A 24,519-nucleotide genomic window follows, 5' to 3' on the forward strand; every position below is an offset into this window, starting at 1 on the left:
AAGAGATGCTATGCCCCATCTCCAAGTCCTATCTGTCTACTTAGCAGTGACTGTGAATATTCTGCCCATCAAGGATTGCATTCCACCCCAGATGTTAGTAATGAAAACTGCCCTAATTTTCTCACTAATTTATTGTTTGGTGTTCAGCTCATGGAATGTGTCCATGGGCCAGGCAAAGTGAAGGGGGAAGAAGGGACTCCAGGATTAGATTCCCATGAGAACAAAAACAAGGTCGCGTCTGATTGGCTGCTGCTGAAATACGACATTTTGCCAATTCTGAATGAGCATTATGGAATTACCTCTCAAGTAGCCTGTGACATCTTCATCTCTACTTGAGTTAGCAAAAGATACTAGACTATAAATCATTAATATTAATGATGAGCATACTCTATAAACCATGGACCCCAATTTTCAAAAAAAGAAATTTTTACTTTTTGATGCTATACAAGTAAGCACCACTTTGCACAATAGATTTGTTTCTGGATAGTGCATGTAAATTGATGTTTTGAAAATCAAACCATATTGTAAATGCATGAGATGAGCATACTATTTAGAGGAAACCTGCAGTGAATCATTTTCAAAGTGAAGGATTCTTTTTAAGGATGAAAAATTACCTTTTAATCTGTTTGGAAATATATGCTAGAATTTTGGTGACAGGTTTGCTTCAAGTGGGAAAACATCTCTATATGTCTGTCTTTCTTCTCTCCCACATAAAATGTGAGTTATAATCACTTGGTGATAACCATCATGCAGCCAAACGACACGGTACTCGAGCGAATTCGTGGGTGAATATTCTCTCAGTGTTTTCATTATGAGAGACTGTCATGATTTGCCTGCTTTCTGCTTTGCCTTCTTTTGAGAAGGAGGGACTGCTGAACTGCTATTTATGAGAAACAGTTCTTTGAAATCTTTTACTGGAATTCAATTAAGAAAAGAGTTTTATGCCACGCCTTCAAGTGTGGGAGATTATGTAATGGCTTTAAACTGGAAATGGCTTGACACACTCCAATGTGTATAATGAACTCTCTCATATCTCATCAAACTTTTTTTTTTATGTGGAATTAAAAGACAACAAACCTTAATTGTGGTATGATTTTAAAAGCCAACTTACTTCACAGTTCAGAGCTAAATGCTTAGCAAGGGCAATAGCAGGACATATGCTTAGGAAAACCTACTAGTCTATCACTTGGGGACAGGGCTTCTAAGAGTTTAAAACAAGATTCTATGCCAAGAATGGTTTTTGAGAGGGTTCCCCTTCCACAGAGGTAGTCGTCTGACCAGCAGAATTTATGCTGTCCAGAGAAAGATCAATTTCCAGAACATGGAAATTCATTTCCTTGTACTGATATGTTTATTTTACTCACAGAATTCAAGATCTTATGCTAATAAAGGTGCCAGTAGTAAATGCAATACTAAATACTAATAGTGTGAAAGGCATTTCTTTGCTCAGAAATGCTATCTTCAAAAAAGTGTTTTTGACCTTCGCTTAATACACCACTCAACTAAACTCCTTACAGTGTACTTTTCCTAGCAAGGGAAGAAAAAAAAGATTAGTCTATTGGGTCCAAAAGAGATATTAAAAAATGCACAAATATTTTTAAACAGTGCATATCTTCTTTATGGCAATGCTCTCTTAACTCAGTGCTTAGGGGTAAGGGAAACAGCACCTCAGTGGATTATTTTTCATAGTTCACTCAGCAATGTGTTTACTAAGTCACTGTTACAACTATGGGCTTATATATTTTGATATACAGCATGTTCTACAATAGTACGTCTTCTGAGAATTCTTTCTTATTTTTAAAACCTATTTAAATGTTATTTTACCTTCCCTCCCAGCAAAAACAAGTTTATTTCTCAAGGGATTCATAGTCAAGCCTGATCATAATTAAAGGCAGAGTCTGCAATGTCTTTTCAGACCAAGGAAACAGAAACAGAGATGCAACTCAGGAATGATTTGTCCAGGCAAGGGAATAAAGTGTTTATTTCACAGAATGGTGGGGGCTAGCCCATGAAATTTCATTCCTCTGTTTTCTGATTCAGATGAATCCTCTTATGCATTCAAAAGAAGAGGGGAGGACTCAAGAAAGGATTCTGTTCTACCTGATTATTCAACTGCCAACATGCTTATTATAATATTTCAGAAGTGGTTATTCATATGTATGTGAACCAAGTAGTCCACAATTATGACTCAGGATATTACTCCAGTGGCAATTTTATAAAAGGTGAAAGGGGATCCTGGGCATCAGGGGCAAAGAATGTCTTTGGTCAAGTTCTGGTCTTCTGTTGTTCTCTCTGTTACGTCTGAGGAAGGAGGTACTGCCATAGTCCCAAACAACCAAGTTCAGGTGGACTCTGGGACTGATCATTCCATGAGTAGTTAAGAAGGCCAGGGTTCGAGGGTCTCTTCCTGGACTCAGCCAGACATAGGTCCAAGACACGAACCCACCATCATTGGCTATGAGAACGTCTCTTCAATTCATGAACCTCAGTTCCTCCCAAGTAAAACGTGGATAAGAGCAGTGCCTACATCTTATCGGGTTAGGACAATTCAGTTACCTTGGGGATAGAAACAACTGTGAGTAATGCCTGGCACGGAAGAAGTCCCAGCTTTTATTTTTAAAAACTAGCACAGAATTAAAAGTACAATTGTGGCTGTGATAAGATGCTGTAATGTACTCCGAGAAGAAGAATGTGCCTAGTACCCAAGGGGTATGCATTCCAGATATTTTAGCCTTTCATCATTTTTATCCTCGGGGGCTGGAGGGGGTAGGTCAACAGAGGAAATGTTCAATGTAGTCTGGGTTTCTTAGCCCTGGAGAGGTCTTGCTCTAATTGGGAACCTCCAGGACAGTTCAGGGAATTGAGTGAATGGCTCCTGTAGTGGCCAAAGATGGAACACAATGCAAATGACAGTGGCTTGGAGCACTCAGTAATAACGACAGTACTAATTATGAGCATAATTAATCACCATAATTAATGTCTACCGAGAACTTTCTATGTACCAATTGCTGCAATAAGCACTTCAGTCACTTAATCCTATGATGTAGGTGCTATTACCATCCCCATTTTACAGATGAGGAAAACTGAGTAATAGAGAGGTTGAGCAACTTGCCCAAGATCACATGACTAAAGATGATGGAGCTGGGATTTGGACCTAGGCAATTTGCCTGCAGGGCATATCCACTTCGATCTCTACACTATATGGCTTTCCACCATATTCAGACACACCGACATGTGTCTCTATATTTCTTCTTATGATACTACCTCTTCAATGTGGATTGATGAATAGAAGAATAAAATATATCAAAATGTAAATATTCATTTAAAAGAACTGAGACCTTCTGGATCATTCTTGCTTTCTGGATATTTTACTTGCCAGTTGCTCAATAGTGTTTGCTGTCTACCTCCTGTGTAGTTGGTCTTGTATCAGCTGTGAGAACATTCAGGCAAATCTATAGCACCCCTTTCCCTAAGCAGCTTGTAGACTTGTGGGCCTATTTTGTTCAAGATGCTATCTGGGGGATCCACAGTCCTTATGAGTGGAAGGGATTACCGGCTGGGCTTTCCCGGAAAGTTCCTTGGGTTTGGAGGAATATCACAGTCTAGTCAGCGCTATCTCAATCTCCTCAGCACACAGACTGACCAGACCAGAAGGAAGAGGCTCTCAAGTGTCCCCACTTCCCCGCCCCTGCCCCCAAGTGCCTTTAGACCAAGCTACCCCTCAGTCTTCTGCTATTCCACATCCCTCATGCCCAGTTACCTGATACCATCTAACAGGTTTAATGTTTGATATTGGCTGTGTGGGAATGAGTATGCCCAATTCTCAGAGTGAGAGCATCACCTGTGTCAGAAATTGGTCCTTTCAGAGCATTCGAGGGAGAGATTTTCCACATGTTGTGTAGGAAAGACATGTTGAAATCCTATTATGAACATGTCAAAAAGTAAATTTTAAAGGCCCAGTTGTATAAAAAAAATCCTGTTATGGAACCACAGACAGAGCCCCCCCCCCCCAGCTAATTATAAAGTCAGACCCACTGTGACATGTTTGTCTTGGGGAAAATTTGAAAAGGAAGGGCAGTCAGAGAATCCCTGAAATTTCAAATGCCTCAATGCCTCATCTTCTTCACGAGCGAGATAACCTGGATTGCTTTTTTCATTTCCCTGTCCTGGGGCTGTTGGACATCTCCTTATAGTGCTGAGCCCTGGGTCCCACAATATCTGTTTGGCAAGTGGCTGCCATTTGGAACCCCAGGGCCATGAGGGTTTGTCTGGGATGGATCCCCAAAATTAGATTTTCTGTGCCTCTATGTCTTTACCGTGCATCTTGGCTTCCTGCCATCCTGAATATCACAGTTCTTTCTGAATAGTATAAATCAAGCTGAAGTCGATTTAAATTTCATGTGGAAAACAGCTTTGCTTCAAAGCACAACCATTTTTTATGCTAAAAAAAAAACCTGTCAAGATATAATCTTTTTGCATCCCCCCAAACTCTTTCTAGCAGAGGGCAAGGCAGATTATTTCTATTAAGCGATTGTCGCTGACAATGGTAAGCAATGTTTTTTCAAAGTTCATGGCAGCAGTGCACTTTCAAATTTTGTAGTGACTGTCGAGATCTAATTTTCAAGGTATAGTTACCACAACAGCAAACTGGAATTTTAATCTGATAGTAAAGGTCAAGACAGATCACAGCTTCAGGTCCTCTTCAATCTCAAAGTTAGAGAGCACCCCCCAAAAAGAATGAAGATGAAGGGCTGACCTAACCCCAAATTGCATGCTCTAAGACAGTGAAACTGTAACACATATGCGTTTGGGTGGAACGTTTTCAAATTTGTCCACAAATGTACAAACTATCACTAAACCAGATAAACGGAACCTTGGGTGTGCGGAGGTTGGAAAATGCACTCAGTCTCATGAATGTGGTGAAATGGCCAGAAACGTTCTGGGTACGGCTGGTCTAACTAGGAAAGGAGTGGCACAGACAGTGATTCATTTTAAGTCAAGGGCTCTGTCAGCGCCAGGGTGTCTATCTTTGATTCAAAGCACATCAATGCAATGGCAGATATTAGCAAAAAGAGCACCTCACTCAACCCCTGCAAGTGTGACTTGCCTGATTTCTACCACGGGGAGAGAAGGGATGTGAATAACTGCCTGCAGTTCCATTCATGAGCTCCTCTGAGAGCAGCACACTTTACTAAGGAACCCAAGTGATATCGAGGCTCCATTTTATATATGATGCAGTAAAGTCCCGGGGAAGCACTAAGTGATGTCATGAAGTCACATGGCAAGGAGTGAGAAAGCTGGCATCTGAGCTGCCCCACTTTCTGGCTCCCAGGACTGGGGAGAGACTGGTTATAACAGTATGTGTAGAAACAGAAAGCCTCACGGGATTAGAAAGCATGATTATTATTAGCAGTGTTCTTTTCCTTCATACTTAATGATTAATGATTATTCAACTGAAATGTGATGCCAGTGTGGCAGAGCTAAAAGTGAGGTGTTTTTTTTTTTTTTTTAGATTTTATTTATTTATTTGACAGAGAGAGATCACAAGTAGGCAGCAAGGCAGGTAGAGAGAGAGGATGAAGCAAGCTCCCTGCTGAGCAGAGAGCCCGATGCGGGGATCCCAGGACTCTGAGACCATGACCTGAGCCGAAGGCAGAGGCTTAACCCACTGAGCCACCCAGGTGCCCTAAAAGTCTGAGTTTTGAAATCCAAGAATCCTAGAGTGAAATTTTAGCTCTTTCACTAACTAGGTGTGTGATCCTGAGCAGGTCATTCACCTGCTAAGAGGAAAACTCCTCTGCAAGGTTGGTTTACTGTTATGAAGCACTGTAGGATGAAGGGGAACAGGGCAGGCCAGGTCCCCAGGATTGGGACTAGTGGTGGCTGTGCGAATGTGGCTGTTTGGGGTGAGAGCCTGGGAGGGACAAGCCTGGGAGTAGTAGAAAGGGCATACAGAAGGTGGCTGGAAGTGATGGCTGGAATGACCCAAGTTCACATATAGTCTCTGTGCTTCCTTTCTCACCGTACTACAGGTTACACAAAACTGATTTTGGAGACACCTAGAATAACCTTTTCAATTTCCACATATCCTAGAGAATTTCTAGATATGAGTATGAGGGACTTTGGGAAGATTTTTCTCTTGAAAATCTAGAAGTAACTTCACATTATTACAATACTGAGATCCCAGTCTGGAATTTTAAGAAGTGGCCAACCTATGCAGAAATGGGGTTGGTCCTGAAGCTGGGGAATGGAGGTGGCAGAACTACAGGCTGACTTCTGGGTAAATCATTACCTTCCCCCCACCACCCCCTTCCTAGATTCCCCTTTTCCTGAGCTAAGGACCAGACGGTGTATTAAGGGCTGCACTGGTGGATACTGGGTGCCAAGATCCCAGGGGGTTGCAAAGAAATTATATTGTGCTCATTTGGATTTACAAGGTATACCATCCCTCTGTCCCTCTGGGTCCCCATCTTGGCAGCATATTTGGAGATGTCCATCGAATAGCTTTGAGACCTTCTCCTGTTCAGGCCCTCTTTATGGACATGGATGGATGGGTCACAAAGAAAAGCATTGGTCAGATTTTTCAACTGACTCTTCAGCTGGAATTGTGCAAGCATCTGCAGTATTCTACCAATACTGTTCCCCACTTGTCAGTAGAATGGAAGGGCTTTTAGCAGCTCTGGGAAGGTGTCAAGAGCAGACCATTTAAACATAGTGCTCCTGACAACGTAATTGTGGCAGATGAGCTGGCTGTTTGTGAAATGCTTGATAAGATGGAAAAGAAGAATGAATAGTTTAGAAGCAGGGCAGATACTCCTTCACAGCCACTCCAGCCTCTGCTGGGTTGGTTTGCTTGTTTCTTTTTAATTTCTGGGAATGATCTAGAGGCTTGTCTATACTGTGGCTATTGTTTCTTTTCCTGGAAGACTAGTCGGTACTCTGGTTGATGTGCTCCAGTCCTGTGGCCATTGGGGGGATCTGGGGACAAGGCACTATGCTCTAATGGGCATGCAGAACTTGGGCTTCTAGCTCCAGCTCCCTCATCCCTAGCTCGGGGACATTGGGTGAGGATTTCCCCCAAACCCAACCTGGTTTCTTTTCACCTGGGGCTAACGGGATTGCTGTGATACCAAGGTAGGGCCAACATATTTTGTGAGGGTCTTTAGGACAATGAAAGACAGGGGTGCCTGGGTGGCACAGTTGGTTGAACATCTGACTCTTGATTTCAGCTCAGGTCATAATTTCAGGGTCATGAGATTGAGCCCCACATTGGGCTCCCCACTTAGGGGGGGAGTCTCCTTGGGGATTCTCTTTCTCTCTCTCTCTCTGTCTCCCTCTATCCTTCCACCCACTTGTGCTCATTCTCTCTCTATGAAATAAATAAAAAAAAATCTTAAAAATCACAGTGCACAGGAAAGTAGCCTTGGTTGTAGCTACATTCAATTATACAAGTGGAATTATTTTAATTCTGGTGTTTTCCACCTGTGTTACTTCCTTCACTCCCAGTTATTGTTCAAAACATCAAAGAGAAGTTGGGGTTGGTTGATCACATTGGGAATAGTTTTTAACATTATTTCACAATGAAGACATAGAAAAACATTTTGATTATCAACCAAGTTGGTAAGCATGAAAGGCCATGGATGAGCTTCTCATAAAAATAGACCTAAGTATCAGCTGGCTTATGTTGGCTTAAATATGGTAAAATGGAGCTTTCTGGAAACAGAGAGAGAGAGAGAGAGAGAGAGAGATGCTATTCCTACCACAGGTCACAGAAATCGGCCTCCCAGGGATTTGACATGGTGGTGTAAGTCCCCTCAGAGTCACAGATCCTTCTACCTCTCTGAAGAACTCATTCTATAGGCATGATGACACAACTGAGCTGTTGGCCCTGAGTTGAGGACAGACCCATGCTCACCTACACGGTGTCCATGTCCACACATGCAGTATTAAGATCTAATACTTTCTCTGATCTAAACTAAACTGACAGCTACCATTCTGGTCTGCAGCTATGGTCAGTCCACTTTAGCCTAATGCCTGGGCAAGATCACAACTGAATGGAAATCAGTAGGGCCATCTCCAAAGTGTCCATGGAATGGCTTTAGTGTAGGTTAAGGGCATGTGCTCTGAAGTCTGTCTTATTCTGGCTTTGTACTGTAGCTCTTTGGGCAACTCACTCAATGTCTCCAAGGTTTGGTACTGCCCCTGTGGCAAAAAAACAAGGTGACTCCCACAGGCTTGTTATCAAGAGACAAACTGCCTGGCATATAGTGGACACTCAGTTGATATGACTTAGTGGAGGTACTGGTGTCATCAGTGTGAGTGTAACCTTCACTGGGAGCTCCTGGAAGGAAAGACGTGTGAATTTACCACAAGGCTTCACCCCAAGCTTTACAAACCAGTGGCTTCATGCATTTTTGTGGAAAGGAAAGAAAGCCTGAATGAATGAATAAAAATGGATGCAAATCAGGTGGAAAAAAAGAGATACTTGACTTTTCCCTGAGAGAAAGAGAGGGAGACATTGGCTTCTAATTACAGATTCTCACAATCCACCAGAAACAGATGAATCTTGGGCACGTGAACAACACAGAAATCAAATCTGATCTTTCAAGATTTATGCTCACTGCACAAGACATCCCTGTTTTGAGCTTCTGTCAGGAAAGTGGAAGCCCACTCCTCCCGCTGAAGAAGCCTCACTTTTCAGTCTTGGCGCCTGTCAAGTACCAGCAGCTTCAGCACTTCCTGACATGAACATTCCAAATGCCAATATTGCTTGTTGTCCCATTAGCCAATATACAATCCTCAAAATAAAATCCTCTCAATGTCTGATTACTCTTCTTAAGGACCTCATGCTGATTCATTTCAAACTGTGAATTACCTTTAATTCACAGCTTGAACAGGCTGCCAAATTTTGTTTTCTCTGCTCCCAGGTGGCTGTCCCTGATGTGGTGGAGAACATCCAGAAAAATATTAAGTCCTTAGGAAAAGCTGGCAAGCTCTAAGATGCAGAGCCTACAAGATAGGCTCAAAGCAAGAGTTGGCAGGCATCTTGGCCTGAAAACTGGAATGGCTACAACTAGTAAAAGCCATCAAGATAGCCGGCCAGGTCGTCAGGGCGGTTGAGTTGGGTGTTGGTAAGCTTCACACTCCTCAATAGCCGATCCAAATTCCAAGTGCCAAATCACGGATTCTGATTAAGAATTCATCTGATTAAGAAAATCACAGCCTCCATCCCCTTGCCTCATGACATAGTAGCTTTGCTACCAGAGGTGTAGCTAAAAAGCAGACCAAACATCTACTTATGGAAGAGTATATAAAATTGCTGGAGACGTGGGCTAGTGTTCCACAAGAGTCCCTGGTGGTCCTTGAATCTCAAATCAGATTTTTTCAATGAGGAAATTTTAGATAGGATGGTGAGGATTGTAATGAACACGAGGGTTTTTTTGTTTGGTTTTGTTTTGTTTTTTGAGGGGGTTAAAAAAATCCAGAATTCACCTGAGAAATAATATAATGCTTGTCATTGGTTATAGTAAAGTGAAAACATTCTAATAGTCCTTGTAGTCTTCCTACCACATAGAGAAGAGTTTAGAAACCATGCTTTATTTAAGGCAATTTTGAGCAGGTTTGGCTATAACTAACTTCAGCCATCCAAGTCTTCCATGTTCAACTTGCCGAATGGGTTGTTCTGAATCCCTGAACTCATGAACGCCCACGAGAAAGGGTGCTGTGGTTGGGGGGAAAGAGGCCTACCTTCAGGCTTGCCTGCCAAGGAGCAGTATACTCACTTTGCCCTTCTGGGCCCTCATAGACAAAATGTTTCCTTTTCCTCCTAACTAGCACTACCTTCAAGTATCCATTCATATAGTGTACATACCCATCTCCTGCCGGGGAATGGAGACTGGCTACAACTAGTCTGTCGCTGTGAGGCCTTCCATCAAGTCTCTGGGTTCATGGCTGGAATGTTTAAAAACCTGTGGCTAAGACTGAAAGTGAAAGAACTGTTTTTATGGCAAGAAAGGCATTATGGCTACATCTGCCTACATATTGGGCTTTTATGGAAACCATCCAGACGTTTGAGAGAGCAGGGTTTAAAACACAGGAGTGGCTTGATTAAAAGGGGGTCTGGAGGGTTTCCAACTGCACAGGGTCCAGACGCTAACAACCAAGTATAACGAAGGCGCTGGATGTTTGGAGCTTATATCTTCTCAACAGTGCTCACAAAATTAGCTGACGTCAAGGACCAAGTACACAGATACACTTGAGTACATGGATGCTGTCTGAAAATGCTTCTCAGGGATACTGAATGTATCTTATCTGTTCCTATTTAGGATGGCTTGTAAAAGACCAACAAGGTCATGAATTTTTGTAAAGCCACTGTACTGACAAAGAATTGACAAGATATTATAAACCAGATGAAGCAATCCAACTCGACAAAGACAATCCAAGTTCTTTGGGTTTGGTTTCAGTTTTCTCCTCCATCAGTCCTCAATGGCTTCATTAAGAAACTAGAAAGTAACACAATGTCTGGTGTGTACATTCAGACCCTGAATCTCGTAATGGAAATAAACGGATCTTTCAGAGGCAGAATGGACATGATATTACCACACAAATATATGAGTCTAGAGTCCTGAAAAATACAGTTTGACCTTCAGATGCCCATGACCTACCCTCTTTTGGGAGAGGGACCTTTTTTAAGAGACTAGAAACTCCGCTGGATTTAGAAGCCCTGGGTAAGGCCTGTTCTAAGACTCATAGAGGGGGAGAGAAACAAAAACCATCGGGTCTTCTTCCCTCTAGAACTTATTAAGGGTTAAAGGTTTTATGTTGTTAAGTCTAATTACTAAAGAGTATAACTTTTTTTTTAGAGTGTAACTGTTTACTTTTGATTTTTTTTAGGATATATTTACTGTTTATTTACTAATTTCCAAATCCAACCTCTTCTATTTTTTTTAAATTAATTTCTTTTCAGCATAACAGAATTCATTGTTTATGCACCACACCCAGTGCTCCATGCCATATGTGCCCTCCATAATACCCACCACCGGGCTCCCCCAACCTCCCACCCCCTCCCCCTTCAAAACCCTCAGGTTGTTATTCAGAGTCCATAGACTCTCATGGTTCATCCCCCTTCCAATATCCTCAACTCCCTTCTCCTCTCCATCTCCCTATGTCCTCCATGTTATTTGCTATGCTCCACAAATAAATGAAACCATATGCTACTTGACTCTCTCTGCTGGACTAATTTCACTCAGCATAATCTCTTCCAGTCCTGTCCATGTTGCTACAAAAGTTGGGTATTCATCCTTTCTAATGGAGGCATAATTCTCCATAGTGTATATGGACCTCATCTTCCTTATCCATTCGTCTGTTGAAGGGCATCTTGGTTCTTTCCACAGTTTGGCGACCGTGGCCATTGCTGCTATAAACATTGGGGTACAGATGGCCCTTCTTTTCACTGCATCTGTACCTTTGGGGTAAATACCCAGTAGTGCATTGACAGGGTCATAGGGAAGCTCTATTTTTAATTTCTTGAGGAATCTCCATACTGTTTTCCAAAGTGGCTGCACCAATTTGCATTCCCACCGACAGTGGAAGAGGGTTCCCCTTTCTCTACATCCCTTCCAACACATGTTGTTTCCTGTCTTGCTAATTTTGGCCATTCTAACTGGTGTAAGGTGGTATCTCAATGTGGTTTTAATTTGAATCTCCCTGGTGGCTAGTGATGATGAACATTTTTTCATGTGGCTGATAGCCATTTGTATGTCTTCATTGGAGAAGTGTCTGTTCATATCTTCTGCCCATTTTTTGATAGGATTGTCTGTTTTGTGTGTGTTGAGTTTGAGCAGTTCTTTATAGATCCTGGATATCAACCTTTTGTCTGTACTGTCATTTGCAAATATCTTCTCCCATTCCGTGGGTTGCCTCTTTGTTTTCTTGACTGTTTCCTTTGCTGTGCAGAAGCTTTTGATCTTGATGAAATCCTAAAAGTTAATTTTCACTTTTGTTTCCTTTGCCTTTGGAAACATAGCTTGAAAGAAGTTTTTGTGGCTGATATCGAAGAGGTTACTGCCTATGTTCTCCTCTGGGATTCTGATGGATTCCTGTCTCACGTTGAGGTCTTTTATCCATTTTGAGTTTATCTTTGTGTACGGTGTAAGAGAATGGTCCAGTTTCATTCTTCTACATATAGCTGTCCAGTTTCCCCAGCACCATTTATTGAAGAGACTGTCTTTTTCCCACTGTATACTTTTTCCTGTTTTGTCGAAGATTATTTGCCTGTAGAGTTGAGGTCCATATCTGGGTTCTCTACTCTGTTCCACTGGCCTATGTGTCTGTTTTTATGCCAGTACCATGCTGTCTTGGTAATCACAGCTTTGTAGTAAAGCTTGAAATCAGGTAATGTGATGCCCCCAGTTTTATTTTTGTTTTTCAACATTTCCTTAGCGATTCAGGGTCTCTTCTGATTCCATTCAAATTTTAGGATTATTTGCTCCAGCTCTTTGAAAAATACCAGTGGAATTTTGATCAGAATGGCATTGAAAATATAGATTGCTTTAGGCAGTATTGACATTTTAACAATGTTTATTCTTCCTATCCAAGAGCATGGAATGGACTTCCATCTTTTTGTGTCTTCTTTAATTTCTTACAGATGGCCCTTCTTTTCACTACATCTGTATCTTTGTGGTAAATACCCAGTGCAATTGCAGGGTCATAGGGAAGTTCTATTTTTGAATTCTGACAAGTGTTTGTGTGTATACCTTTATGTGTATACACATAGCTCATTAATTTTCTGAATTTCCCCTAGGGGGCTGTATCTGTATATTTTGAAATTAAAAGTTCCCCCATAATTTACATTCATATTATCTAAATCCTGTTATCTGAATCAATGCTTTCCCCTCAATACTGTAACTACCATTGCAGAGAGAAGCAAACTCAGATCTTGGAACTCCCTTTGTCTAATGCTCTTGCCTAATAGGCGGTGAGAATTCTAAACAGAGCGGGTAGGACAGCACCTCATGGATGGACATCCCATAAAAAACATGGTATGGCAGTGAAATCTACAGAGCAAGGAAAGACCCAGTTCTCCAAAAGCCAGTCAGACTTCTGGGGTCAGGCCCAGAGAAAGCGTGGCTGTCAGGAACACAGAGGGAGCCTGCTTTTGAACCTGCTACCCATGCATGCAGTCCTTACAAACAATCCAGGCCCAAATGGAAGGTCTGGATTTCATCAGCTGGGGAAGATAAGCAAATACGTGGAAAACTAATAATGTCTCCCAGTAATTAAGGGATTCTGCTTTGCAAGAATCTCTACTCTCTTCCTGCCAGTCTCAGGAAGGTGTCTCTCCTGCAGCAAGGGCTAACTTCGGGGCTGTTTCCCACCCAACTCAGGCCACCAATGGCCATCTACACAGGGAAAGTTCTTAGTTGCCTGGAGGATTACCCTGCCACATGGAAAATCCTAGAAGCTGGCTTGAAAAGCACACAGTAGTAAAATAGGGGAGAGTAATAGAAATGGCTAAGCAGATAATAGTTTGGAAGCTAAAAGCAAAAATAATAAATCCACACCCTACAATAAAGAAGGGAACTTATTCCAGCTCAAATCTGATGGACAACACTTGGCCCTTAAATCCAGTAGCTAAAAAAGAGAGCAGCTCATTCATAAAGTGGACTCAGCACCTTCCAGTTTTATTGACTCTTCCCATAGAGAACCTCAGTCCTACTGAATTACGCAATATACCCCTGTGCTATGAAATGCTGTTTTCTGGAAATGCAGCTTCTAACTATAAATCACAATTGACGAGTTTATTTCTGTTAGTTACAAACTATTGAAATATTGAATTTTATGTTCTATATGGAAATCAGCATATTTCACAGCAGGAGACTAATACTCTTGCTTTAGGAGTAAGATCATTTTCCAGTGGGAAAAATACTGTTATATTTTTTCAACTCTGGAAACCTGTGTTGATTTCCTAAATACTCAAGTGTGTGTGCGTGCGTGTGTGTGTGTGTGTGTGTGTGTGTGTGTGTATGTGTATTAATTTTATTGACATTTTAATGGGAGGAGGGCAAAGTATGAGAATAAAACCTATTGTTTACTAGAATCACAGAATCACAAGGGGAAGGGCAATTTAAGATGCAATGAATGGGGGCTTAAGTGGGTAGGAGAAGAATAAATGAAACAAGATGGGATTGGGAGGGAGACAAACCATAAGTGACTCTTAATCTCACAAAACAAACTGAGGGTTGCTGGGGGGAGGGGGGTTGGGAGAAGTGCTTGGGATTATGGACATTGGGGAGGGTATGTGCTTTGGTGAGTGCTGTGAAGTGTGTAAACCTGGTGATTCACAGACCTGTACCCCTGGGGATAAAAATATATGTTTATAAAAAATAAAAAGTTAAAAAAAAGATGCAATGAATGGAAAAGCTGAAATGAACAATATTAAAGACGATTTGGATTTCCATGTTTCCACATAATTTGGTCCTTAATTCAGGGTTAGGGCTTTATTTCCCCCCTTTCTTACTTTTTTCTCACCTCTTTAAATGAGAGTTCTTGGTTGCTGAAATTGAACTTGGAATGAGAAAGCACAGATCAGGCCAGAAAACCAAACAATAAAACTGATGATGGGGCCAGGGCTCTGGGGGCTTTGCTGTTCAATGGAACTACGAACACAGAAATGCCATTGCCTTTCTTAGAACCATGGTCTATTTGGGAGTCATTCCCAGTTGTTTTAGATAATTATTTGCGATCTTCCAAAAGGTAAGTGATTTACTTCAAATGTGCCCTTAGACCACTTGAATGTCATAAATTATTCCATTTCAAACATTTTCAAGTTATGTGACTATTACTCACATAGAAAAGCTGACTTTCATTTTCCATTACTAGGAATGGAAGAAGTTGTGAGAGAAATACTCCCTTGATATATTCTCGGACAAATGGATATTACAAAATCTACAGTAGTTAATCTGAGAAAATCGGTTTCTCCTTACCCCTCCTTTAGTTAGCATTTATAACAAATGAAGACAGTGCTGAGAGAATCACAGGGCCCTGGCTTCTGAACTTTAACCCAGCACCACGTAATCTCTTATTCCACCTCTTCCTGGATCTACTTGCTTGTCTGTAATATACAGTCACCAGATGACATGCAAAGAGCAAGGTCTCAAGCTGACTGGCCATAACAATCCACTCAACACTTCATGTCCCAACATGGCTGCTGAGATGTATCCTTACTTCATCCTAGCTGGTCATGTCTGAATATCATGTATGATGAGGTCTGTGGTGGATGTTACATAATGTTCAGACAACTAGTCAAGAATCACAGGTGTTTTCATATTCCAGGTCTTATTAATCCAGCCTGTATTTACCTCACTAAAGAGTCTAATGGTGACCTCATTCATTTTTACTGTTACTCGTTTATTGTGGGAGATCTCGTTCCCCTCTCTAATCGAACTCCATATTACTATGAGCCAAGTGTCCTATTTTCGAGGAGCAGGAGAGAGAACAAGATTCACTCAGCACTGAGGCAATGTTTCCTTTCCAAATGCCCCTGAAGAAGCCTGCTTTGGAAACCCAATACTCACGCCTCCAGTGATACTAACTTCGTAGAAGCTCTGCTGGTTGGGTCACTCCACTCTGAAAAGAAAGGGCACATTCAGTTATTACCCACATTTCCTACTGTCAAATGATCACTCTGAATGAGATCGGTCTTCAAACATGCAGCCCTTCCAGTTATACACACAGACGCACGCACACACGCACACACACACACACACACACACACACACACACACATTTTTAGCATTCTGTCATAAATCACAGATGAAAAAGTAAAGGAACCAATTGGATATATCACAATATGACTTTTTACCACTGTCAATTCATGTTTTCATGATATCAGGTAGGAAAGAGAAGAAAGTAGGGGAGGAGATGACATGAATGTTTGGACTAAGTATAATTTTTTAAAAACACCTACTTTGTAAGGTGAATCCTGGAGTCAGGTGTTGGGATTCCTATAAGGAGGAACACATGAGACAAATATTAGTGAAATACTACAGAGGGAACAAAAGGTGTATTTGTTATTGTTGAAGGCAGAACTTGCCTAGTGTTCGCCAGAAAGAAGCCACTCTTAACAATTCCATTAAGTCGGCTTCTATCCCTAGGTCTATTTGAAGGATAAACATTTGCTATTCACACCTGCCATAACATGACCATAACTGCCATTCCATCAGACTGATGAAACGTGTGCAACATGGGAACGAATGACCCACATGTGTGAAATTCAAGTGTTTAATTTCTCACTTAGCTAGCAATGATATCTCTAGGGAAGGAAAGGGGCTCTGGTTCAAACTAACAAATGATCCTGGTTTTTGTTGAAGTGTAAACAAGACCAAAATTAATAGATGTGCTCAGTTGCTCCCTTTTATAGGAACAACTCCAATTTTCTACCTTAACTGTGATACATACACGATAGATGGATCTCGTTTTCACAAGACAAGTGTTCTTAAAACTTCATTACAAATTTGGTGACGTACAGGAAGCCATTTGAAATATGCGAGTGGAGCACATTATTTAAAGGGATTTAGATTTGATTTTAAAGTTATCCTGCACGCAACTCATTCACTGATTTTGAGAAATACAGATTTCTACACATGGTGCTTTCTGGGAGCATGGCACACCTGTGTGGATCCTGCCCAAACTCGCAGGCAGAAGCACTATGACAATGGACAGAGCACGCATGGCACCATAGGGATAGAAGGGAAAGAACTGACTACAAGACAAGAACTTCAAAAGGGAGACAATGAATTCAAGGGAATACAAGAATTGGTTATGTCCACTGCTGCTGTAAGTAATCTAGCTTTGAAGCCAAATCGTGCCACCCTATATAAGGAAAAACAAAGTCACAGCATCATTTGTCTTTAAGAGAAGTAATCAAGAACAATAATGCCATGCTTTCATGGCAAGTGAATGTTTTGATCTATTTAGCATGATTTTGTTGCTAAGGAGACTTCGCTTCCAGCAAGATTACCACTCCAGAAGACTACCATAAATTCCACATGAGATGGAAAAGGCTTCTCAAAGGCTTCTCTACCCTCACTTGATAGAGAACTGACTTTTGACAGAAAACTCTAACATGGATGGCCATTTGATTCCCAATCCTTAGCAAATTATAGATGGCGAGGAAGGGGAAACTGTCCTAGAGGCACAGCCACTGGGAACACTGAGACATGAAAACCAATAGCAAAGGAGGCCAAAAAAGATAACACAGCCAAGTTAGAACTTAACAAAGCACGGGAATCTATGGCTATTTAATATAGAGGCAGGTATTCCTATGCATCTTAATAGCTCCTGAGGGCATAATTATAGCATAGTCCAATAACTGGTGCTCACCATAATGTCTAAGTTATCAAGAAAGACAAAAGCATGTTTAGTAGAATATTTATAAGAAGTCAGAAAAATATTAATTATATCTCAAAATGATTTGTATTACATGATTCCTATGGAAGGATGGACCTTTGGTTATCCAAGAATTTTGATTGCCCAGAACACCTCATTTCTTTCCCAGGATGCCAAATAAATGGGGGATTAACCATTTGTATGACCTTCACTATATACAATATTTCTACCCATTATTTTTTACAAGGGATTTCATTACAATCATATGGGGCAAATTTGGGCTCTTATACCACTGGGAATCAAATGACAAGTTCAGAAGTCAAATAAACCAAACACTTGGTTAGAGAGTGACACATGCAGCTAGCCAGTCCCTGTACTGGTCCCAGGAAGGTGGCCCGAAGTTTTAATCTTCATCCAAGTATTCTGGACTTTAGGTCTGAACAGTCAGTTGTTCAAGGCATTGGGGCAGTGATTTACGAAATGAATTTGAGGATTGCAATATTTAATGTATTAGGGTTACTGGAGTTATACATTCTTGATACTTTTTTTTTAAAGTAGTCTCCACACCCAATGTGGAACTTGAACTCACAACTCTGAGATCAAGAGCCAGATGCTCTATTGAGTGAGCCACCCAGGTGCCCCTTTATTACTATTGAGTGAGCCACCCAGGTGCCCCTTTATTACTGTTTTTAATGTTAAGCTGCATAAGACTTTTTAAAACCAGAGTTCCAAACAAATGAAACACCTTTGGATAACACCCAATTTACCATACAAACACACCCAATCCCAACTGGAAATAGCTTGGCTGTGTGAAAAATCTTCATTGTTCATGCCATAATTATTGATGCTCATAATATAATTTTTTCCTTTTATTTATTTATTTATTTTCAGCATAACAGTATCATTAGTTTTTCACCACACCCAGTGCTCCATGCAATCCATGCCCTCTATAATACCCACCACCTGGTACCCCGACCTCCCACCCCCGCCCCTTCAAAACCCTCAGATTGTTTTTCAGAGTCCATAGTCTCTCATGATTCCCCTCCCCTTCCAATTTCCCCCAACTCCCTTCTCCTCTCTAACACCCCTTGTCCTCCATGTTATTTGTTATGCTCCACAAATAAGTGAAACCATAATATAATTTTTTTAAAAAGAGGCCTGACTTTGGTCTGTGTGTTTCTTTCATAGGCATGTCACGGAAGTGATTTTAGTAACAGAATATGATATCCAATTGTTTCACAAGCTTAAGTGAGAATATTTTCAGTAATAACTGTGATGATAAGCCCACAATCAGACATTCCCACAGGATTTTAGTCCAGAGCAGTGACTGGCAAACTTTTCCTGTAAAGGGCAGGATACTTAAGATTTTAAGCTTTGGGGTGGATTGGGCATATAGTCTCTGTCACAAGTACTCAACTCTGTCACTGCCCTGCAAGAGCAGTCACAGCTGATATGTAAATGAATCAGTGTGGCTGGATTCCAAGAAAGCTTGAGTTATAGACACCAGAGTTGGATCACCTCTGTGAAGCCTTTACTGAACTTCCCCTGGGGACACTATCAGTTCCCTCACTTCTACTCAGCAGTGTACTCTCTTCCTTGTGGGTCCTTTTATTCCTTCTGAGAAAAGGGCATTTTCAATTTGGAATGTGAGCATAAATTTCAGTATGTTGGGAATTTTCAATTGTGTCTGTTTTTGTAAGTCTGCAGACTCACTGCTTCTCTGAGCTGAAAACCCCATGGGGATTACATGGTACACACAGACATGCGTGCACAGATACATGCACAGATAGCACAGATGGGGAAACTGAGGCTCATAAGAACTAAAGCTGGACCATCTGGCTAGTGATCGGCAGAGCCAGGATTAAAAGCAGCCGGGTCTGCAGCCCCCAAGGTGATTCTCCAGCTCTAACACGGATGCTTTCTGAGAGGATGGTGACACCTGGGTCCGGAAAGAGTGCTGAGGGAAGGGGGGAACCTAGACAAGTGTATTTACTGTACATGGCCATGTTTTGGAAAATGAACTTTGAACCAAGGCATCTGTAAACCTGTTTGATAAATAAATCGTCATAACACCTGAATCAAAATGCTGGTTCGCTGATTTATTAGCTGGGTGATTCAGAGAACATTATTTTACTCTGTGCCTCAGTTTCCTCATCTGTGAGTTAGGGAGAGTTGGATTACCAATCTCTTTGGGTTTCAATGAGGATTGAATTATTTACTAGATACGCTGTGCTTAGAATGAGGCAATGCACATCACAGCATTACAGTGTTGATATACTTTTCTTTCAAACCAACATTTTGGCAGGAACCAAGTAAAACAAAAGAGTGGGTATATATCCATCCTGGTTTCACCATTTCATGCCAGTTGCCTCTACCTTTATCATGGGGTCGATGGGAGCACAGATAATTGGCAGAAAATGCAACTTGTGCTTGATTCCAAATTGTGCACTTACTACAAAGGCCCATTTAAACAACCAGTTCTATTGGTCAAAATTGCAACTTGCACAAATTATCTACAAAATTGGAGAACACAGCTGAAAACACTGCAATTGCTGAACCAGAGATGGATTCAACTCCTGAAATGTCTGGATGGATCCCTTGGCAGGGATGTTAAGGATGATGGGGTTCCTTCTACAAATAGTCTAAATTCCTTGACTGGTGCTCAAGGTCTTCTACAGAGATGCACTCATTTGCCTCGGGTTCAGATCTCTCTCTGCTTCTCATTACATGAATTCTGAACCAGCCACTTGAGACCGCATCAGTATGGATCATGCCATGATCCTACATCTTCTTGTGCCTTAGCCCATCCTGTTATGCAGTGGAGTGTTCTTCTTTCCAGTCCTTCACCTGTCAAACTTGTAGGCATCCTACAAATTATGCCACCTCTCTGAGCAGTTCCTCAACACCCAGGGACTGTTAGATACTTCTCTGAACCTCCAGTTCTCTGTGAAGACACTTCCTGCACTGTTTTGTCATTTAGCTAAAAACCCATGGAGGGGTTTTCTTCATCCCTAACTTTAAGTCTTATTATATGACCTCAGAAAGTGGTTTCTGGATAAACAGATGGATGGATGGATGGATAGATGAATGGGTGGTTAATTGGATGGAAGGAAGGAAGGGAGAAAAACATTACTTTTTTTTTTAAGTAAGTTATTAGAATAGCCATGGTGATTTCAGCATTTTAAAAACTGATGGTGAGAAAAAAATCTTACTGGGAGAAGGTGAGGAAAACAAACATTTGAAGTCAGGGAGCTGGGGTGGCTCAGTGGTTTAAGCCTCTGACTTTGGCTCAGGTCATGATCCCAGGGTCCTGGGATTGAGCCCCACATTCGGGCTCTCTGCTCAGCAGGGAGCCTGCTTCCTCCTCTCTCTCTCTCTCTGCCTGTGTCTCTGCCTACTTGTGATCTCTGTCTGTCAAATAAATAAATAAAGTCTTTAAAAAATTTGAAGCTCCATCAATATGATGTGCTGGCATGTAAAGATCTGTGTGCTTATGAGCAAGGAATGGAAGGTGATAAACAAAATTGAAAATCGACCCATTAGGGTGAAGAGTATAGGTTTTTTAATTAAAAAAAATCTTGGATGTTGTTGTTACATCAACAAGTTGGTCTTCTTAAATGGATGAGCTCATTATTATAATTCATCAGTTCTGGACACAGTAACTTGGACAGTGACAGGGCTCTAGGTAGTACAATATACAGGCCAACATCTGAGTATATATGCTTTTTTTAATGTATTTATTTGACAGAGAGAGATCACAAGCAGGCAGGCAGAGAGAGAGAGAGAGGAGGAAGCAGGCTCCCCGCCGAGCAGGGAGCCTGCTTCTCCTTCTCCCTCTGCTTGTGTTTTCTCTCTCTCCCTCTCACTTGCACTCTCTCTCTCTCTCTCTCTCAAATAAATAAATAAAATCTTCTAAAAAAGACTCTGCTTCAGGAAAAAGGAGATTTATATTATCTCGAGGGGCAAGAGGAAGTCTGGATTTTTGTAAAGATTTTATTTATTTATTTTAGAGAGAGAGGGTAAACAGGAAAAGGAGAAGATGGGGAGGAAGAGGGAGGGAGAAAGACTCTCAAGCAGACTTTGTGCTGAGCATGGAGCCCAATGCAGGGCTTGATCTCATGACCCTGAGACCATGACCTGAGCTGAAACCAGGAGTTGGATGCTCAACTGACTGAGCTACACCGGCACCCGGAAGAAGTCTAGATTTTATAGCACTAGAACATCGAGGCCATCAGTATTTTTAAGACTCCAATTGGAAGACTGGTACAACTGAAATAAGATAAAGGAAAATGGAGGTAGCAAGAGAATTGACCTGTCCTGGGATGCAAAGTGAGTTCTTCTCGGAGTTTCCGGAAGTATGCATGACAGTGAGAGGAGCAGGCCAGGAATGGGTCATCTCCTGGTGAGGAAAAACAAAGAAACTTTATTTTGGGGCACTTAGCAAATGAAATACTTTCTTGGCACTAAATATAGTAGGGTTCTTTATAAATACTTAAGGACTCAGCTGGCCTTAATTGTTTTCAGGAGAACTTAAATCAATTCCATCTGCTCCCCTGCCCCATTGTAGTTCTGGAAGCCTATCTATGACACAAGGGGCCATCTGACATCCACTCCCACAGAGCCAGGAACAGGGAGCTCACTAAGTCTTGAAGCAGCCTGTCCCACATTGAGACAGTCTGATCTCACTATTCCTCCTGGTTGTGAGCTAAACACCTGTCTCCCAGGAGTCACTCTCTAAGGATCACACTTTGGAACCGCACAGAATATATCTCATCTCCTCTTTCTTCGCATGGCAAGCCTTCAGCTGGTGGAAGACAGCAATCCTATCCCCTGGTGCTGCCTTTCTCTAGTCTGAGACATTTGTAGCTTCTTTATTCATTCATTGGGAACCTTTAACTTTTCTTCTAATGCTTGGGTTCTGCATTCTGTCAACTCTCCTAGGTGCTTCCAGGAGGGCCTTCTGATGACCTGGGGCTCTTCCAGCTCCTGGTATCCTGTCTCCCATGTGATCTGCCCAGCTCAGCGGGGGGTGGAGGGGGAAAGCAGTACATTCACTACCTTTGCTCCCTCAGTCTGGATACTCTGATACTCCTTTCCCTTGGCGGAGCCTCACAGTGACAAGTTTGGACATGTGTCGTTGATTTCTCCATGCAAAGACAAGGCCGCTGAGGAGAATTTGTTCTCATTCACAGAGAAGGTTACTATGAGATTGGTAGTGCCATTCCGCCCAGCCAGACACAGGGTGCTCCTGTGAGTTCGAGGCTCAACATAGGAAGGAGAGGTCCCTGCAGCTCCCACTCCCCATTATCAACAGGGGCACCTTCTTGATTCAAACTCCCAGTTTGAAAAGAGCTGCTGTTCAAACCTTGCTTGAGTCTTAAGGTTCGTGGCCAACATGATTTACTCGGGGAAGAAGGGTGACTAAATCATAGGCCTAAGGTCCCAGCACCAGGGATGACACAGTTTGTGAAGCAGGAGCAGACCAGCCTGTGTTGCACTCATCAGACATTCTGGTGTAGAAACACTCAACATAAAAACCAGGGCAATAATGGACAAAAGGAGAGCTTTGGGGAGGAGTGGAGAGGATCAAAGTTTATGAAAGGTCTTTTTATTTATTTATTTATTTATTTTTAATGAGCCAGTTACATAACTCCCCATCTTTACAGGTAACATAATTAGTCATTTCAAAGGTTATATTAATAAGAACTCTCAGGTAGCATTAAAACATGTTTTCCCCCCTTCTATAATTACCCAGTTCAAAAAGAGCCTTTGATGTATGAAGAGGTACTTCATGGATTCATTCACAGCAGCAGTGCTGAAGCAGAATTCGTAAGTATGATTCAGACAAGGGCTGACACAGATTGGAGTCTACCTAGCACTATTTAAAAGGAGGTGCTAAGGACATTAAAAATGCATATGAGATTTAGAGGGGATGCTTAACCTACTTAAGAGAGAGACTATTTTCAAGTGTTTTTGAGTTGTGCATTTGTATGCAGTTGATAACATTCCTATGCTACTTCTGCATTCATCAACACTGGCCCAAAGTAACTCTCGGCGACAAGAGTTGGAAGCCTAATTCTAATTACTGAAGGATTTATGTTACATTTTAGGTGTTTCCTTTTATTGATGAAGGTTGGTCTTCTCCAAAATCTGTCTCAGGTAAAACATACAGGTCTTATTTAGCCAAGGGGCAGGAAGGCCCTCATTGGGATCAGGGAGAGTTGTCTCTTATCAGCAACTAGGCACTGCCGCTGGGTTTTTGAAAAGGTGTTTCAGGGGCACCTGGGTGGTTCAGTGGATTAAGCCTCTGCCTTCGGCTCAGATCATGATCTCAGGGTCCTGGGATCGAGCCTCTCATCAGGCTCTCTTCTCAGCTGGGAGCCTGCTTCTCCCTCTCTCTCTGCCTGCCTCTCTGCCTACTTGTGATCTCTCTCTCTATGTCAAATAAATAAATAAAAATCTTTAAAAAAAAAAAAAGAAAATGTATTTCAGACACCTGAAAGGATGAACCCCCTCCTCAGAGGTGTATCCCTCTCCCTCAGGTCATCTGAATTTACTCTGTGGCAGAATGGGGTTATCTCAAATCACTGTCCAAGCATGCCACATTGCTAGCCAGGCCACATGGAACCATGACTGTGTTTGCATTTTCAGCAACTGATTCTCTATTGGAAATGTGAGATTTCAGGAAATGGCAAGCCAATTCTGTGTTACCACTGATGCATTTGATTAAAGCACAGAAGGTGTAGTTGAAAGGAATATAATTTCCTGAAAGGCTATCTTCAGCAAGAAACTTTGGTGCAAGTTCTTTCACTTATCAAAATGAGCTAGCTCTGTAAAGTATGAAAGGCTCACAGCAGATTTTCCATTGTCATCCTTTTCAATCACACTTGAAGGATATTAATCTGTTTTTATGTTCTGCTATTCTCAAGATAAGAACACCCATGCATCCCGATCTAACTATACTAAGTCTGCCTGTTCATCAGGTAGGGATGAGCACCTGCTGCAGAGTATTGCCAAAGCTTCTACAACAGGCTCCAGGGCTGAGCACCCGTACTGAACACCAAGCACCAGTCCCATTAACAACACAGATGGAGGCATCCATGCACATGAAATGGGTCTGAAGCTCCTTCA

The 24,519-nt window shown here is 41.8% G+C and overlaps 1 protein-coding gene across 2 annotated transcripts in view; it reads right to left on the minus strand.

Moving 5' to 3' along the window:
• AFF2 (ALF transcription elongation factor 2) overlaps positions 1-24,519 on the minus strand; it is a 452,568-nt gene that overhangs the window by 116,362 nt on the left and 311,687 nt on the right. The window contains exons 5-6 of one of the 2 annotated variants that reach the window (XM_059385413.1): positions 15,968-16,004; positions 15,594-15,627 (exon numbers count right to left, since the gene is read on the minus strand). In XM_059385413.1, the coding sequence (XP_059241396.1) occupies positions 15,594-15,627; positions 15,968-16,004 (71 nt within the window). Of the gene's footprint in view, positions 1-15,575; positions 15,628-15,967; positions 16,005-24,519 lie in introns of both variants that reach the window. The other variant, XM_059385412.1, reaches the window with a different exon arrangement.

The sequence above is a fragment of the Mustela nigripes genome, chromosome X (assembly GCF_022355385.1).
Source record: "Mustela nigripes isolate SB6536 chromosome X, MUSNIG.SB6536, whole genome shotgun sequence".
Lineage (NCBI taxonomy): Eukaryota > Metazoa > Chordata > Mammalia > Carnivora > Mustelidae > Mustela > Mustela nigripes.